Raw genomic sequence first — 20,142 nt, forward strand, 5'->3', positions numbered from 1 at the left:
ACTGATTTACATGAACCAAAAATAAAACTTTATACTAAACTGGACTGAAAATAATGAACCTAACGAACTTACAAAAATTGACAATGACGATTACGTAACGCAACGCCGAGACTAGAATACAGAAAGAATACGCATATGAAAAAAGGCTAACAAAAGACTACTCCAAGCGCGATAACAAAGGCACTAATTAAACTAACTTTACGCAACGCAAAACATGAAAAAATAAAGAACAGGAAAAAACTCGCAGTCTCTCGTGGCTACATGCCCGCCCCAATGAACTATCCAAGTCTCTTTACAGTTCATCAATAGAGTCACTACCTAGGCACGAGCGTAAGTCCGCGATCCTTAAATAGAATTCTTAGTAGTGATGAAATAAATTCCTTTTCACAGCTTCTGGAGAAAAAAAAAAGGTTCGTTTTTTTTTCAAAATTCAATGTGGCGCTCTGTCCTTCAAGGAAGCATAACTTTGTTACTGGCCTTGTAAGAACGGTTAGACTCGTCTTAACCTTTGCTGATCTGACATATCCGTCTTTTCCGCGAAAGACATCAACAACTTTGCCTAACGGCCATTTTCCGCGATGGACATTTTCATCTGCAATCAATACTAGATCTCCGATCTCCAAGCTACGACGAGGCTTCATCCACTTTGCTCTTTCTTGTAGGGTTGGCAAATACTTCTTTAGCCAGCGCTTCCAGAATACGTCTGAGATGTACTGCACCTGTCGCCATCGGCGCTTACTGTAACTATCTTCCTTGCCAAAGGACCCAACGGGCAAACTTGGATTCGATCTCAATAACAGCAGATGATTCGGCGTGAGAGGTTCTAGGTCCTTAGGGTCGCTACTCACTGGTGTCGGCTGTTCAAAATACCTGCAACTTCGGCCATGAGGGTCTGCAGCATTTCATCAGTGACGAGTTGTTGTCCCAGCAAGGCTTTAAGGATTTTACGAATTGATCTAATGATCCTTTTCCACGCTCCACCCATATGAGTAAACGGCGGTTCTTCGGACATCAGCCTTTCCTCTGGAAGATCACCCATCAGTTGTTCCCCACGCACGGCACCAAGTTTCTTGCACAGAAAACAGCCACTGATCACACGACGCACAGCTGATCGCCCTTTAATAACCCAATACTGGTGGCGCAGGCTGGACAAAACGTACTCTTGACCCAGGTGACCGGTTTTCTGATGATGCTGCGAGATGATTAAATCTGTCACGTGATCTTGGTAAGGCAGAATGATTGGATGCTTTGCATCGTAGTCGATTAGAGCGTTTTCCAGTCGTCCTCCAACTCTTAGAATTCCCATCTCGTCCAGCAACGGATGAAGTTCGCGTATATGCCCAGCCATCTTTAGGTTCTTCAGCTCGGAAGTTGCCTGACGCGAGTGCTGTAATGAACCAATCCTTTGCAGGGCCTGGATGACTTCGGGAAATGAAATTCTCTGTGTGTGCTTGATAATCTCCTTTTCAGCTTCTTTCATTTCGTCTACCGACAGGACTCTTCTATTTACACTACTCTTAACTTTGGAACTGATTGGTCTTCGACTGTATCGTTCAATGAACCACGTTCTAAATCTATGTAACCAGGCCACTGCCCTCTTTAATCTTTCCCATGATGAATGGCGCTCGATCAAGCTTGAAAGAACATCTCCACTTTGATGGCCAGACGATGATTGGCTGTTAGACTGAGCACGTTTGATCTCTGGATCGTCATCGGATAACTCCGGTTCATGAAGTGTAGGATCACGAGGCCAAAATTCATCTCTCCTGGTTAGAAACTGAGGACCATTTAGCCACTTGCTGTTTGCACACATCTCTTCTACTGTGAGACCTCTACTAACTTCATCAGCCGGGTTGAGCTCGGAACTTATGTGTCTCCACTGGTGGGGGGCTGAGTTCTCGTGAATAACTGAGAGTCTGTTTGCAACAAACGTGTGAAATCTCTTCGACTGATTTCTGATGTACTGCAACACACAGGTGGAGTCTGACCAATATGTTGATTGTGTAATCGGAACGTCCAATTCCTCTCGAACAGACTTGTCCAACTGAACAGCTAAGACTGCCGCGGACAGTTCCAGTCTTGGTACAGTCATAGGTTTCAGGTGTACTAGGCGAGATTTTCCAATAGGAAATGTGTAATGGATTCTATCTTCAACGTCTACCATTCTGAGATACGAGACAGCTCCATATGCTATCTGCGACGCGTCTGCGAAGTTGTGCAACTCGGCAAATTTCAAGTCTCCAAAGTACAACGGCTTAATGCATCTTCCAAGAGAGATCCGAGAGAGACTGGGTAATTGACTCTTCCATTTCTCCCATCTTTCACCATCTTCATCACTGATTGGGTCGTCCCATCCAATTTTCTTTTTACAAAGATCTTGCAACAACTTCTTTGCCGTTAGAACAACTGGAGCGACCAACCCAAGTGGATCATCAACGGAGCTCATCATGCTGAGTATTCCCCGACGTGTATTTGGTCTGTCTCTTAGGGTAACCTTGAAAGTAAACTCGTCTTTCTCTAAATCCCACTTGAGCCCCAGCGTCCGTTGGATCGGTGGGTTTACTTTTTCCAGGTCAAGGTCAAGTACTGACGGGGCTCTCTCAACTCGCGGAATGCAGTCCAAGACCTCTGAACTGTTACTCAACCATTTGGTTAATCGAAATCCTCCTTTGGACAGAATGCTTCTTAGCTGATGCACAAATTCCAGACCGTTTTTTGCAGATTTAACCGACTTGAGGCAGTCATCGACGTAAAAGTTTCTTTTGACTGTCCTGACCACTTCTTCCGGGAATTCGTCTTTGTTATCTTCTGCTGTCCTTTTCAAAGCGAAGTTGCAACAACTCGGTGACGACGTTGCACCAAACAAATGAACTTCCATACGATGATCGACTGGTTGCTGGTTCAAGTCACCATTTGGCCACCAGAGAAATCTAAACGCGTCTTGGTCGTCTGGTGGTACTCTAACTTGATGGAACATGCACTCGACGTCAGCTAATAACGCGACTCGTTCTTCCCGGAATCTCATCAACACGCCAACTATAGAATTAGTCAAGTCCGGTCCAGTAAGAAGCTGATCGTTAAGAGATGTTCCTCCGTACTTGGCTGCACAGTCGAAGACTACTCTGGTTTTGCCAGGCTTGTTTAGCACAGGGTGGTGAGGTAAATACCACAGCGGCCGCTTGTCGTCTACATGAACCTCATTACACGGTACCTTTCTTGCGTGTCCCTTAGCAATGTACTCTTCCATGGTGGTCTTGTAGCTTTCAAAGAGTTTTTCATCTTGTAGAAACCTCTTCAGTACTTGAAGCCTCCGTTCTGCCATGGGCCGATTATAAGGCAGGAATGGTGGGTACTGTCTCCAGGGAAGCGCCACCTGATAGTGACCTTGATCAAGTTTCACAGATCGTTCCATGATTGCCAGAGCTTTCTTGTCTTCCACTGACATGCACACGTTAGAGTCACCCGCCAAGCCGTAATTCTCTATGGCCCAGAACCTTTCGACTTGCTGCATGAGACAATCTTTTCTCGCGGACTCCACTAGGCGAACAAAGTTAACATTCAGATGGCGTTCTCGGCAATCGATGCGTCCCACTGGGCCCATGAGTGTCCAACCAAGAGGTGTTCGAATGGCATATGGCTCTCCTCTATTACCTCGCCTTTCTTCTAGTACCCAGAAGGCCTCTGACGCGTTAGTGCCCACGATTAATCGGACTTCTTTCTCGCTAATACTTTGTAACTTTATGTCTTCAAGGTGAGGCCACTGTCTTGTATCTTGCTCTGAAGGGATACTTCGGCGTGAGGCGTTCGGTCTATCAACAGTCCATAGTCTTTTAACTTCAACCTTGTCAGTACCATCAAGTGACCCTACGGTTAGGCTGATCTCACGACCAACTCTTGGGCTGTCTTCTCTTTCTCGAGTTGTCAGGAAGAATGTTTTTTCTTGCCCTCGAACTCCAAGCTCCCTCGCTAGCGTCTTGTCGCATAAGGAGATATCTGAACCGCTGTCTAGAAGTGCGTACGTTTCCACTACCTTGTCTGCATCGCGACTTCGGACTTTCACAGGGACCACCCTCAGGCAAACCTTTCCCCCTCCTGTTGAGGTACTGTTAGTCTGTCCACTTGATAACGGCGTGCCACTGCTTACTTGGGTTCCTTGTTCAACCGAGACTCTGGTTCTGTTTTCAACTGATTGCTGTGAGGGCGGAGGGTGAAGTAAAGTATGGTGTCGTCTCTTACAACCTTGGACTTCACATGTACTCCTTGCTAAGCATCCCACTGCAATGTGGCCGTACTTGAAGCAATTATGGCATAACTGAGCTTTCCTCATCACTTGTAGACGTTCTTCGAAATTCTTCTCTATAAAAATCTTGCATTTCGCTAAGGGGTGAGCTGCATTGCATACTGGGCAGACTGCATATCTCGTAGATGGGGCTTCTTTGTGACCAGGTGAACTCGACTGTCCTTCTCTGAAATCGATCTCTTGAGTACTGAATGCGTCACCGCGCTCATCGGGCAATGTGGCTCTTTTAGGCTTAGGCTTACGTCTCTGACTATCCGATCTGCCTCGTGCGTCGTCTATCACGCAACCAAACACAGGGTTATTTGCAGCTCTCGCCTTGATTTTGACAAATTCTGCAATGTGACTAATGTTCGTTCTTTGACCTGCTTCCTGGATTTGATCTGCTACTTCAACAAATTTAGTCCTGAGATGAAACTGCAGCCTCTGAACAATTCTTCTTAGGTTGTCGGCGCTATTGATTTCATCCAGGTAGCCAATAGATTCAAGTGCATTTTCGCAATCCTTTAACTGGTCAGCAAATGCTAATAATCCTGTACGATCTGAAGGCTTCAGAGGAGGACCTTCTGTTAGCCTGGTCACGTACTGCGAGGCAATTCTGAAGGGATGTCCGAACCGTTCTTCAAGTAGCTTTCTTGCAGCTTGATATCCTTGGGAAGGATCCTTGTACAAACAACATTTGATCGTGTCCTTTGCTACACCCGATGTGTACTGAAGAAGGTACATCAGCTTCTCGCTTTCGCTAGCTGCATTAGAGACGATGCTTGTTTCAAACGATTTAATAAAATTCCAGTACTCGAGGGGATCACCAGCAAAGATTGCCAACTCCTTCTTCGGCAACGCAAACCCCTGCTTTATGGTTAACGCCATCTTGCCTATGAATTCTTCAGGCAAAATATATTCGTTTTCTGAAACAGAGGAGGCTGTGCTGGATCTGGCTAGTAGACCTTTGAATTCTAGCGCATTGGGATTCAACTGTGACTGTGAACGTTTGGATTCAATTGATTTCTGTCCGCCTCTGGGCTCAGGGTCTTCCTGCTTAAAGCCGCTTGTAGTTCGTCCTTTAACTCCTTTATCAAACGGATTCAGCTCTTTAAACACCTCCGGAAGATTAGGGTAATCGATATCTTCATCTTGCAACAACTTAACTTGCAGGTCTATTTTTTGGACTTCATACTGTGCCTCCAAAACTTCTAACTTTAATTTAGTCTCTTCCTCCTGACGTAATAATTCTTGCTTTTGCGTTAACTGTTTCAGCTTTAAATGAGCTAACGCTTGCTTGGCCTTCAGCTGTCTAATAGATAAATGCGCGGTGCTGACGACATCTTCAGGCTGTGTGTCTATATCTTCGTGAGTTACAACTGGCACCTTTACGCTATGAATCCATTGTTCAATTCTTGATTCAAAATTCATCTTTCGGTTGCAATGTTCTTTAAAATAACGTGCTTCGCTTTCCCATTCTTCTAAGTGTCCAGATAAAGTGGCAATGTAATCGTAATGGGCCTTCTCGCAGCGAGCAAAGGCTTCGTCAATGTCCAATAATTTCTCCGAAACTTCATTGACATTCTTTGAGTCATTTAAGAGTTCTTCAGTTTCTCGGTACAACTTGGTTATTCTCGACAAGTACCCAGCTCTTGAATTTTTCAGTCGCAGACTGTCTAAAGCATCTTCAGAATGAAAACGGCGTCTTCTTTGCCACTCCCGATCAACTCCGGAAAACATGACATCCACTAACAGATCTTTGAATGCATGTAAAAAACACTCTCGTACAGTTTGAATTCGACTTTTACTTCTCGATTCACTAGAACAATTACAGCCAAAAAAAGAAAATACAGAATTAATAAACGTGGACCGAAAGCCTTACAAAAACGATAACTTAAAGTACAACAAATGACTAAGAAAACGAGCAAAAATTACAGGAAAAACTATACTTACAAGATCTGTACGGCAACTCCGGATACAACTAAGCGACTGATTTACATGAACCAAAAATAAAACTTTATACTAAACTGGACTGAAAATAATGAACCTAACGAACTTACAAAAATTGACAATGACGATTACGTAACGCAACGCCGAGACTAGAATACAGAAAGAATACGCATATGAAAAAAGGCTAACAAAAGACTACTCCAAGCGCGATAACAAAGGCACTAATTAAACTAACTTTACGCAACGCAAAACATGAAAAAATAAAGAACAGGAAAAAACTCGTAGTCTCTCGTGGCTACACTCACTGTCACTTCCGAATGTGCCAACTACATTATCATCATCTGAGAGCGATTTGTCATCTTGCTGGTCAGCATAGGACATGGAGTCTGCCATTTCCAACTGTTTCTCTTTTATAGAATTAAGCTCATTATTTCGCAGTACATGGCAACTGATGGTGTTTATTTTGTCACTTTTTTTTACCATAGTTGCCAAGTCTATGGGCAGTTAGATATTTCTCAAGTTCTTTGACAGTTAGTTGTTGCAATTCCTTTTAGAGACATGTCTAGCCAGTCATACTCATTGTGTCTTTTTAGGTCTCGTTTGCTTTTGTCGGTTTGCCTCTGGGTCGACCTGATGAATTCTTTGAGTCTCAGTGTTGTCAGGTGCTCCAGATATGAACGCATGTATTTTTCATCAACGGCGAACTTTGTTGCATATTCTTTAATGGCATCTGTATCATTGAGGGTTATTTCTGATGAATTAAATAAGCGTTTCAACTGAGCCCTTGGCTGCCAGTCATCAGGATCTCTGCGGCTACCATCATCATTTCTCACTGGCGTACAAAACACGCTCTTATAGTGTGGAGGGTTCTTGGGGTCAGTTATGGGTTGAGGTATTTGCTCACTCTCTGGTCCTACCCATGGATGGCTTTCACAGAAGTCGCAAAGACGACCATCTGAATGTTCACTGCATGCCCTCTTGAGAAACTCCATATAGAGCTCACCCACATTGTAATGTGATTCAATGAATGCCGATGAAATTGTTTCAGTGTTACACAATAATGGATGTCGTGTTGATGCACCTACTATTTGAGCTTTAAATCTTTTTGTCAAAATGCTGATTAAATTGTTTTAGTATTACACAATATAGGACTTTGTGTAAAACTGAATCAAAATCAGGTCCTTTAATAATCAAGCATCGTGCTGCTCAGAAGGGATGCTACTTTAAAGAAACTTGAAGACCCCCCCAAGGTCATCTTCTGGCACTTTAAGGCCCCCCATATTCCATCCAAAAAAAAATTGAAGAACCCCCAATTTCTCCTCCAGCTTAAATTATGACTGGTCCCTTACCGACTTGGCTTGACATGACATACTGCACCGACATTACAGACCATCGCAGAGCCGTAAACAGTTAACCGCCAAATGATTAACTCATGGCAAACAATTACAAGAGGTAGCTGTCTGAGTAAAGGTTGAAAAACCCCCTCCTCGCTAGCCATTTTAATATATTTTGAATTTAGAAGCAAGCCTTCACTCATTAATGTCATTTGCGTGGACCCTCACTCGCCCAACAAATTATTTGCGACAAAATATTAGCGGGGCTCCCGCGCGCGAAGCGCGCGTGGGACAGAGCCCCATACTCATGGAATATGGTCAACCTCTTTTCGCTTGGTTGTCACGTGACTGACCGAGCGTACGTACGTACGTACATACGTACGTACGTACGTACGCGTCTACAGATTGTACGGGTAGGGTAGGGGAGACTATCAAAAGGAAGGGAGGGGTGTCTCAGGCGTGTGTTGGCAAGTCCTCATCTTTTTTATATGACATTCACAATAAAGTCAATTGACAGCTGTCAAAACAGGATAGCCACTGACCAGTATCCCATGACCATAACGCGGGCTCATTTGTCAACTCATCGAGGTGACGTAATTTATTTGGAAGCTGTCCGCTGACCAGTTAATCGTTTTACTAGATCGCAAACAATATTCAATCTCATACTTTTTAGCATGGATATTATTATTAATATTTAGCTAGTTTGGGATCGGATCACAGGAAATGTGATCAATTGACAGCTGTCAAAACAAGGTATCCGCTGACCAGTATCACTTGAGCGAATCGCGGGCTCAGGTGTCGACCCATCGAGGTCGAGTATTTTTTTGAAGTTATCCGCTGACAAGGTACTTGTTTTCAAATGATTGCAGGCTCAAGTTTAATTTTTTTTTAAATTCACATGAAATATGTTGTGTTTATGTGCCGCACAATTAAAATTTTGATTTCAAACTGACCTCGGACGCGAAAATTCAGCCAGCTGCTACAGGCAGGGAAGACAGTTGCTTTTGACTTTTCTCGCCATGTTCACGCGTTGGTCACGCTCTACGTCCAATTTTTATGCTCTGATTGGTCAAAATTTGACAGGTGAGTTCATGCGCAAAATTTATGCAGCATCTTGAATCTTGTTTACTTTGACAGCTGAAGCTGACAGAGTTTTGTGTCAACTTGTGATGCTTTTAACTTTCTTTTTCCACTGGATGTACAAAATGAAATTCAGATTCTATCAGGAGTCTTCTGTTATTCATGGCTAGTTTGTTTATTGGGTTTTTGGTTGAGTCAAAGTCGGAAATCCGATTTCGGATGGCATCGTTTTCGTTTTCACCTTGCTTAATGCGTAAGAGGGTTGCAAAGTCTGAAGCGATACTGGCCTTCCTTGATACCTTTCAGGAGCTGCATCTCGAGTGGTAAGCCTAAGTAATTATTGTATTTGATGTTTGTTTTTTATTCCTAATTTAATGAAGTCGAGCGTAGTTTATGCGGCTATTTTGTTTACGCACGTTTGTAAGATTTGAGACAATGATCTGACCGCGTATCAGGTTTGTTATAAGCTTAAAGATCTTTAAAAAGCCTTTAGACATTTTCTCACCGCAAATAGAAAGAAAACGTTTCAAGGAATATTTAGTTATAATTCTGACTGTAAAAGAAAGGTTTGAGCGATTTCCTTGCCTCGAGTTCGTCTTTGAAAAAAGCAAACACCGGGAAGCCGGCTCAAAACACAAAATTCAGCTTTAAGCTCGAAGACTCAGGATTTTTAGAGACACTTTAATACTTGTCTTCCTGAATGAAAATTGTCGTCTCTGTATATGTTTCTCCGAATTATATTTCTTTTATTAATTGTTAGTACTGTCTCTTGTAATTTTAATCGCTGTGTCGATTGTTTTCAGTCGTTCAGTGAACAACGCTTCCCGGAGTACTCAAAATGCCGCGCGTTAAACCGTTTTAAAATAAAAAATAAACATAATAAATTCTTTATTATGTTGGAGCGTAACTCTGTTAATGTTCATTCAAACACTCGCCACTGCTAGCACTGCAAAAGTCAGAACCGGCTGGCCGTATAGATGATTTTGAAAATTTTTTTTAACGGTTTAGCTAAAGCCCACGCGTGCTGCGATCGTCCTGAATATTGAATGATAGCAATTTGTATCGCAATATTGTGAAATACTGCATTCTGTTGTGCGAGGTCTGTATGATAAAAACAGTGCCTCATAGTACTGTTTCACCTCAGATGTGATGTATAGATGATATAAAAGGTTGGTTTACAGTCGCACCCAGATTTGTTGGCAAGATTTTGTAAAGTAAACTTGTCGAACGCAAAAAATTCGGCCAGAATTTTTTTTCCAGGCCTAATTAATCTAAGGCGATCATGAGCCATTATGGCTCTTAATAAATGTGATTGAGGATGATTGCCAGTTTTTGGGTGTACTTATGAGGCTATCAACTCGATGTGAGATTTGGTTCACTCTTGGGCTGCTTGCAAATTATTTTTTGTAAAATCACTTAGCCTTTCCATGAAAAGTCACACGAATGTGCTCTAAAGTTAACTGAATTGTGGAATACAAGTTTATTGTTTGATTTAAATTATAAATTTATTAATGGGAGCCTCGCTTTTAGCCCTGGCTAAATCTATATATTGTTTTCTCATACTCGGAGATGATAGCAGTTTCTTTTTCTTAATCATTTATTTTTCGTTTTTTTTGTTATTTTATGTTATTTTGTTATTATTAATTTTTTCAGAAACTATTTTATTATTATCATTTTATTTAATTATTATTTTTTCATGAAAATTACTTTTATTTTTTCATGATCCGGGATGTTCCGGCATGTTCCGGCATGTTCCGGAATGTTCCGTGTTCCGGGTTTTATCGACGCCCAATATTAAGGACGATGGAAGTACGCGTGGGCTTTTAGCTACAACGTTAAAAGAATTTCCAAAATCACCTATACTGCCATCCGGTTCTCACTTTTGTTTGCGAGCTGTGGCGAGTGTTGGTTTGAATGAACATTAACAGAGTTACGCTCCAACGTAATAAATAATTTATTGTGTTTATAACGCGCGGCATTTTGAGTACTCCTGCAAGCGATGGTCACTGAATGACTGAAAACAATCTGCACAGCGATTATAATTACAAGAGAGACTACTAACAATCAATAAAAGAAATATAATTCGGTGAAACATATACAAAGACAACAATTGTCATTCAGGAACACAAGTATTAAAGTGTCTCTAAAAATCCTGAGTCTTCAAGCTTAAAGCTTTCGTTTATGTTTTAAGTCGGCTTCCCGGTGTTTGCTTTTTTTAAAGACGAACTCGAGGCAAGAAAATCGCTCCAAGCTTTCTTTTACAGCCAGAATTATAACTAAATATTCTTTGGAACGTTTTCTTTCTATTTGCGGTGAGAAACTGTCTAAAGGCTTTTTAAAGTTCTGCAAGTTTATATCAAACCTGATACTCGGTCAGATCATTGTCTCAAATCTTACAAACGTGCAAACTAAAATAAATACAAACTAAATACCCGCATAAACTACGCTCGACTTCATTAAATTAGATACAAAAAACAAATATCAAATACAATAATTACTCTGGGTTACCATTCGAGACGCAGCTGCTGAAAGGTATCGAGTAAGGCCAGTATCGCTTCAGACTTTGCAACCCTCTTACACATCAAGCAAGGTGAAAACGAAAACGATGCCATCCGAAATCTGATTTCCGACTTTGACAAGCGACGTATTTCTCAACCAAAAACCCAATAAACAAACTAGCCATGAATAATAGAAATCAGCTGAATTTCATTTTGTACATCCAGTGGAAAAAGACAGTTAAAAACATCACAAGTTGACACAAAACTCTGTCAGCTTCAGCTGTCAAAGTAGACAAGATTCAAGATGCTGCATAAATTTTCCGCATGAACTCACCTGTCAAATTTTGACCAATCAGAGCATAAAAATTGAACGTAGAGCGTGAGCAACGCGTGACCATGGTAAGAAAAGTCAAAAGCAACTGTCTTCCCTTCCTGTAATAGCTGGCTGAATTTTCGCGTCCGAGGTCAGTTTGTAATCAAAATTTTAATTGTGCAGCACATAAACACAATACATTTCATCTGCATTTAACACAAAAAATAAATTTGGGCCAGCTTCCAAATAAATCATGTCACCTCGATGAGTTGACACATGAGCCCGCCATATGGTCATGGGATACTGGTCAGTGACTATCCTGTTTTGACAGCTGTCAATTGAGCATATTGTGAACGTCCGATATAAGAGATGTGGACTTGCCAAGACAAGCGTAAGACACCCCTCCCTTCCTTTTGATAGTCTCCCCTACCCCACCCGTACAATCCGTAGACGCGTACGAGCCCCGCTATAAATATATTTACGCAGGACGTGGCTGATGCAAGCGTGAATAACTGTTGTAAGTTGAAGCTTGTATTTTCGGAAAAGCGTCTTTAGTTTTCGGACAGACGGTATTTTGAAATCAGATTGGGATTTTATATCAAACTGAAAGTTTCCCGACAGACAAGCCGTGATCGAGTCAACGGCCGTCGTGTACGAACACACGAAAGGAACTCAGAAGATGTGTTCGCCGATTGGGCACAATAATGCAAAGCATTTTTTGTGCCCAATCAGGAGCCGGCACCCGCTTGAATTTTTGGAAATGGTCCGGTGAGAGTCGGTACCCAGGGGCTCTTTCGCCCTTACTTGAAAACTTTCGTCCCGCCTTTTTTCCCGAGCCGACTGACTGCCCCTGGGTCTCCGGGGATGGATAAACCGGGCTCAAGTTACTTAACGGGAAAGCTTAGGCAAGCCTATTGTGCCTGTTGTATAAGGAAGACTCTCATTAGTAAAACCTATACCGAATTAGTATGCAGGAAGACACTGACTAGGCACTTAATTAGTATGGAGGAACGCAATCCTTTGTTAGGTTAAAAACAATGTGTGACGTCATAGACTATCCCTAAAGCGACTATCCCTAAACTATCCTTAGCTATCCAACAACGGGACTTATCTTACAACATAGTAGACTACTTGTATCCCGATAATACGGGCTCCAGCTAAATCTGGGCGAAAATAAATTAAACCAGACGTTTGACTGAAGTGAACTTTGGTTACTGGGACACTAACCCACATTCTTGACGGTGTCTGCGATGGCAGAAGCTGACTGTTCTTTAAAACGATTTAAATTATAGAAGACAACTGTTTTTGCCGAGTGCTAGCTGAATACAGTACTTGTGCGCTCTTCAGCTATTCGTCGAGATTCAATGGTCGTCCGGTGTTATTTCTATTTTTTTGGGTTTGGTGGGGGGAGGGGTTCGAACGCCTGAAAAGTAGAAAAAACGTACTTTATTGAATGTCAATATATGCAACTCAAAAGTGGAAGAAATAAGGGCACTGTTTTTTTTTTCTTCTCCTGCCAGAGCAGGACCGCCATTTTATTTGTTCATTCGAGAGGCGTGCAGGTCCAGCCGTTTGCAGCTAAAACTTCTTTCGCATCAATTGAAATCCAAAAATAATGGTCCAGTTTTTTAATTTTAGTTCAAAGACAACAGACGGGCGGGGCAATTTGTTGTTGCTTGAAATATCTAAAAGTCGTAACTGTTCATTGTTCATCAGTAGGATGCCTAAAATATGTGCAATTCCACAGTTGGTTTTAGCTTCAATAAATCCTATACCAATTGTAGAATATTTTAGGAGAAGCCACCCACAATGTGAGAACAGTTACTGACAAGGTGTGTGAGAAGGAAACAACCCAAAGGAAATAACGCGGAGTAAAAATAAAATAACGAACTAAATGCAATTATATTTAGGCTTTGAAACTGTATCCTATCGTCTGTTGCAACGGATGGCAAGCATAGAAATAGATCGAAAAAGCTGTTTTAATTCTATGCCTGCAAAAATTACCCAAAAAATACTATGGTTAGTTCTCCTTGATGAAATGTGTTCGATGTCCTCTTGATAATTCTACATGAGTAGTTTGCGTACGGCTAAAAGGTGCTAAATAATGACCTCAGCACAGAATTGACCTAGATCAGCAAAATGTCCTCGTGACATAACCCCCAAGACGCTGAGTATTGGTACGGCTACTTGGATAGAACCCGCAACCTCCCGCTCTGTCAAGTGTTCTACCGACTAAGCTAGTCCTGTCGCGATAACTTGCTAGCGGTTATAAACCGACTGTAACTTTTGAAGTGTAAAATATACTAAGCTACCAATTATTCCTCATTTGATCTTGGGATTAGATGCTTTATCTTTGCCTAAAAAGCCCGGCTTACTTTACAGTAACCTTACCTACCATAGTATTGTTAACACCCGGCTCTAAATTCATTATTTGAGCGATCTGTTCTTACAAAATTTCGCTTGCAGAAAGTTGTATCAATAAATATCCTCATTGTATCAACTGGGCCCAAAAAGGAGAATGCAAAAAGAACAGTCCCTTCATGATGGCAAACTGCCGACGCAGCTGCGCAAACTGTGGTAAGTACGGTGGCCCACAAGTGCAACGGCAAAAATGAAAAAGTCACGGCAAACCAAATTTCAACTGACGACCAGACAAAACAAATTAGCAGCAAAATGAAACGTCACGGCCAGATAAATTGCAATCAACTCACAGCAAAACAAAATCTTCTTCAGATCGAGGCAAAAATTATAAACTTTTGCGAAGCGTCAGCGGCTGGACACTTCAACTCCCATAGGGAGTTACGCGCGCTTGCATCTAGCAAAATGGCTGCGAACCAAAGCGATATGTTACGACATGATAAGAGAATCACATCGTATTCGTAGCCCTGCTTGAGGTAATATTCCTCTGACTGACATTCGCAGTTCACAGATCCTCAAGGCGTTCAGTGCGGTTTGGTTCGACGCCATTTTGCTATAGGCAAAGCGTGCATCCCAGGCGTCGCAATCTCACGTTAGGAGGGTAGAATGTACAATTACTTTTCTAGAAGAGAGTCAATGTAGCGCTACAGGCGACCGTTGAGACGTTGTATGGGAATTAAAATACTGAGGCCTGCGAAGGCTAAATATCATTACATTTTACCTTCTTATATAAAATAAATAAAGAAGACTTTCCTTTGATCTATTCCTGTGGTTTTTTGGTGTGAATTCATAAAGTGGACTAAATCGATTAGTTCACACCAAAACAACACCGGAAAAGGTCAAAGTTCTCCTTTATTTATTTTATAGATTAAAGGAAAAATATAATGATATTTAGCGTTCGCTAACCTCAGCCAGCATGTTTAAAAATACGAAGAAATATGCAATCCCAGCCAGTGTGCAAACAAACTTTGCCAGCTAGCGGTAGCATAAGACAATCACCGTAACAGTTTCACACCAGAACTGGTGTAAAGTTTCGCAGCAAAAGCCAATGGTCGTATGTAGTAAGTAAGGTATTCACCGCAAAAATTTCACACCAGAAACTAGTGCAAAGTTTCGCAGCAAAAGCCAGTGGTCGTATGTAGTCAGTCCGTTAATTACCGGCCGCAAAAGTTTCACACAGAACTGGCGCAAAGTTTCGCAGCGAAAGCCAGTGGTCCCAAGTAGTCAGTCAGGCAATCACCGTACAAGTTTCACAGCATAACTAGTGCAAAGTTTCGCAGGAAAAGGAAATGGTCGTATACAGTCAGTCCAGATTCTGGACTTTTGACTTCTTGGTCGAAAAGCAAAAGATCGTTCGGAGCCTTTCACCGATTGGTCAAGCAACATATCTGACTTCCGCGACTGCGTGAAAGTGTGTAAAAAAAATAGTTATTGACGATTTTAAACCCGCACTTTTGCTAACTGATGACCATGAAAGATTTGTTTCCGCAGAATCAATTCCTATACTTTTGACCACTTCCAGTAAAGTACTGAATTCGGTTGCTCAACTATTGTTTTCAATAAATCACTAATTTGTTTGACGTGACGGTTTGAACAGAGGTACCACTCGGCAACGATAAGGCAAGATTCGCTAATAGCAGTGTTAACTTGTTCTTTAATCTGTGATGTTTTCGCTAACGACCACTGAATCAACTTAGCATTCACCTCTTCTGTATTAAAAGTGGATGAATACATTTCGATAATAGCCGTCTTCGTGGCCTTTACCTAACCTGATCGCAGGTTAGGTAAGGAGCAATAACTGGACAATCAGAAGAATATAAAAATTCCAAACAAAAATATCCTATTCTTCACGAGAAGTGATTTTAAAAAACATACTTTTAATTTGTTTATTTATAGGCCATTTTAACCAGCTCTTTTAACCCTGCTTCGGGCAACTCTGTCGGCAGCAGTTCGTCTCTAAGAAAATTTGAAAATACTGTTCACAGTTGTGTTTTGTTTTTTGCGAGAACATATATCATAAACTCTTTTTTATTCTCTTTTTGCTACTTTGAAAAAGAAGGCCTCTCAGACGTTACGCCCGCTGTCAAATTTGAGGTCCTTCAGCCGGAAACATAATTATCAAAAAGTGTAATCTGAGTCAATGTGTTCGAAGATATCAATAAATTTTACGAACAGAGCTCTTACATTTTATGCGCTTAAAAAAAGTTTTAAAAGCGACAAACGCCTCTTCTCAGTCAAAACAGACACTGGTGTAAAAGTCAAAGAAAGATACCCGTTCAGGATTTACCCTGTGTAGTATCGTGGGATATTCTTACGAGTCACGCTGCATTTTGGCAAGCCCGTAGGGCGAGACAAAATACAAGAGACGAGTAGAAATATCCCACGACACTACACACTAGACCGTCCAATAACAGATTTATTATTCAACTCGAGAAGTATAAAATAGAACTCGGTAAATGTGCACGGACAGCACCGTTGCCTACCTATGACGAGAATGAGTGACAGACTGACAAGAGTCGAGTTTTCGCGCGCTTTCATCAACGCTGTTGCTGATTGGTCTGACAGAAATGAAACCTTGTCAAACTAAATTACTCGGTAAATCGATTTTTTCACAATTTTTCGTCGGCGCTTTTAAACATTTGCTTAAAAAGCAGAGATGGAGTGACAAATAATCAATCGTGAGGCTTATGATGGTAATCGGTTATGTAAAACGGACTGCAAGTAGAAAAACTGAACCGAGCAAATTAAGATGGAAAGACGAGATCTCTTCTAAAAATTGAAGGAGTTTCAAATAGCTACTCGTAAACAGAAGACTTGAAACCTTATCTTCGCCTGGGTATACTAGGTCATACTAACGAAAAGAGAAAGTCTTAATATGTTTACCATGTCGAGTTTCCTCACACCTTTTAAAAGAACTAGAGGTGAAGACTGTTCAGTTCTTCGGTGGGGATTGTATTTAATGGACGTTGTTTTTTTCACGGATTTTCGCCATCATTATCTCTACCACGCAACAGTTACTTCAGGTTTGTTTTCATCTTCTCTGTTGTATCTTAAGCATAACGTTTGCATGCTCCATTTATTTTTAATAATTGTCCACATTTTCTAGAAATTCGGTTCATCTAAGCTCACAATTTGGCGACTTTTCCGTTATTTTCTTCGGAAAACGATGCATTTTCTGGATTCAAACCGATCAAACCGGTCTTCTGGAGTACAAATACCGTGAGATATTTGTACTCGTTTTTAGCGTAGTTTGTACTCTACTGAGTGCAGTTGAATAATAATACAATTTACTGCACAGGCACTGAAATGCAACGGTACACCTAGGCGTTGCCTTTTTAACCAACAGTGACAACGGACGCGAAATAAGTTATACGGGTATCTACTGTACGGGACATTTACAGCAGGAATTTTTGCTTGCTTTTATTGACACACCCAAACAAATTTCCGTTTTTGGCAAAAGGTGTCATTTTCAAAGGGGTTTCGCCTTTTTCGCGTGGGGTGATTTTCACGCGCTAGCTCGCTCTACTATTTATGAAAAAAATTACTGTGCAATTGCCAGGAGAAAAAGTATGCCTTTCTTATCCAGCCAGTACCAATTGTCCGTATTTTCAGCACGCGAGTGCCTCATTTAGATTTCCCAGCCAGCTAATTAGGCAATGATTTATTTCCCAACTACCTGAAATTCTGACTTATCTCCGCACCAAGCACTGTTAACCGAGGCACAAACGGTTCAACAAGCTACAGACTTAAAACTCTGTTGGGCAAAGCAAGGTTCAGTATTCCTTAGGATGACAGATACCTCGCGCATTCATAAATTGAACACTTTTCAAAATCTTTAGTCTTTGCAAACGGGTGAGGAGTAGACTACAACAACTAATAATCATTGATGTTGGATCCGCGTTGAGCAGGGTGGGGGGAGGGGTGGGGGGAAGGAGGGGAGAGGAAGAGATAATTAATTAATTGAAGGTGCTGTTTTGTTGCGAGTATCCTTCAGATGTAGCCTATTTCATTTTACTTTGTGGTATGGTCAGCTGTTGGCCTGTCGTCCTTGAGAGCAGACGGTCTAATTCATTTTTACCCAATTAGTCAGACAAAAAGTTAATAATAAAGTTATTAAATAGTGGTTGAAACAATTTTGGCGGGCAGGGGGGGAGAAAACGCGCCTAGATTGATTGTGTTTTTCACTGCTAGAGGACTACATTTTGATAGTCTTGTGAAGGCAACGAAAATGCAGGATTTGCAATTACTCCACTATTTCTTAGCATAGCAATAACATTAGGGACAGGAAGCAGTGAATTTTATTAAACAAGATTTGAAAAACAAATTGCTTCAGCTTTAACAATGTCAATCAAACGAATAATAGAGAAATTGGTTTAACTGCAATGACCCTGAACTGTTTTCATGTACACAGTATATAGAAATGAGAAGTTTCGCTTGGTAGAGTGGAAGAAATTCTTTTACAATGCTATGACCACCTGATATAATAGCCACCGAGCTTTACAGCTCGGTAAGTTTAATTTGAAAAAAGCTATCACAACTCGGTGGGTTATAAATTTTTATTTGATATGTTGGTACAAAAGCTTCGCGATTCTTCACAGCGAATGCAACGAGACGAAAACAATAATATTGCAAGTCAGCGAAGAATAACCAGGGGCATCGTACATCAATTTTCGGAAAATAGCTGTTCGGAAGACGATTTGAGATCTAGAATTTTCAGAACATTTGTTGTAAAATTTCTTCCTTACCTGCCTCTCCTAGGATTTTCGAACATCTAAAAAATGGTATAATTGCCTATTTCTAACGGATTTTTACCCTAAAAAGGTCACTTTAAACTTTCGGGAGCCTTTTTTCTGGCTGAAATTTTCGAAAAGGTAAGTTTTGATCCCTATACTTTTCGGATCACTAGACTCTCAGCTAGGAAATCCGAACTGATGAAAATTTTTTAGGGGATTAAAATTTGCCTATATCTACTGTTTAAATATTAAAATACGTTTAACAATGCTATGTTTAAGTGGTTGGGAACTATATTCTCGTCGGGTGCCCCTGAATAACGGCCTTGAAAAGATTATAATTGTCATTGATATGGTACAAAAGAGTCGCAGCTATTCACAGCGAATGCAACGTGACAAAAACATTGCCAGTCAGCGAAAAATAATGGCCTTGAAAAACTTATAATGGAATCAGGCCGAGTCGTACACACATATTCACAAAACCAAGAATTCGATTGATACAACCTAGAAGACACCTGAATAACACTCCGTCTTACATAATACTCAACTTATATCCTCCACTTCCGCGAAATACGCAAGCGATGAAGAAAGAGGTCAAAGTCAAAGAACGTGATCATGCACGAGCATGACATCTCCTTGATGGCTCGAAAATTTCTGCCTTAGTGCCACAGGAACACCGACTTACTAACGCGACAATCTATACAGCTAAGTATAATATAGCTCTTACAATTGTTGTTTGTTCCTGTGGTTTTAAGAGAGAGTCCATGTGAAAACCATGCATTATAAAAACAGTGAACATAACGGTTTTGATTATATTCTAGGTAGATTTACATATTGAGGTGATAAAAGGATGTGTGCAATATTGTTGCAAAATTCCTTAACTTGTAGAAGATATTGCGATCGAAAAGATCCACGACAGGAATTATTCAAATAGTGCCACACCCAAGTTTCTACGAATGTATTAACCATTTCCCGATCAAAATCACGTTAGATATGGTAATAAGTTGTTATTCCAGTAATTGTATGATTAAGTTCAGGCGTTTTGTATTATATATTAGTAGCAGACATAATTTTAAAATTAGCCTTTATGGACTACGTGTAACGGTAAGGATTTTGTGGTAAAATTATCGTTGAATGTTGAAATGGCGACGTTGTGTATAAAGTTGAAATGACACTGATCTTTTTTTATTGTCATTATACAAAGCGAATATCGTAAAAATCCGAAAATAAGCCCCCCCGTGTATAAGCCCCTCCAAATATAAGACCCCAAACCGGTAACGCAAAAAACCCTGCGTTAAATCGTCCCTCCAAAAATAAGCCCCCTAAGGGTTTGTACTTGGAAAATTGCCCTCAAATACAAAGTAAAACAACGCAAAAACTGTAAGTTTGCTTCCAACTATAAGACTAGCCCAATCGATTTTGAAACGCAAATTTCCCTCCGTAGATGAGCCCCTCCGAATATAATCCCCCCTTAATTTAAGCCCCTCAAAAAGGGCCTTTGAAAAATATAAGTGCCGGGACTTATTTTCGGAATTTTACG

General features: G+C 41.0%; 2 protein-coding genes across 2 annotated transcripts in view; one reads left to right on the forward strand and one right to left on the reverse strand.

Moving 5' to 3' along the window:
* Positions 1-20,142, forward strand: part of LOC140946332 (uncharacterized) — a 53,887-nt gene that overhangs the window by 9,531 nt on the left and 24,214 nt on the right. The window contains exon 2 of the mRNA XM_073395431.1: positions 13,921-14,031. Coding sequence (XP_073251532.1) covers positions 13,921-14,031 — 111 coding nt within the window. The remainder of the gene's footprint in view (positions 1-13,920; positions 14,032-20,142) is intronic.
* Positions 845-5,859, reverse strand: LOC140946570 (uncharacterized). The gene has a single exon (XM_073395697.1). It carries the CDS (start codon positions 5,708-5,710, stop codon positions 845-847), a length of 4,866 nt encoding a protein of 1,621 aa, XP_073251798.1. The 5' UTR covers positions 5,711-5,859.

Source organism: Porites lutea, chromosome 8 (genome assembly GCF_958299795.1).
Source record: "Porites lutea chromosome 8, jaPorLute2.1, whole genome shotgun sequence".
Classification (NCBI taxonomy): domain Eukaryota; kingdom Metazoa; phylum Cnidaria; class Anthozoa; order Scleractinia; family Poritidae; genus Porites; species Porites lutea.

Coding starts and splice junctions, on each gene's coding strand:
- LOC140946570 (XM_073395697.1), bottom strand. CDS start 5,710: ATGAATTTTGAATCAAGAATTGAACAATGGATTCATAGCGTAAAGGTG.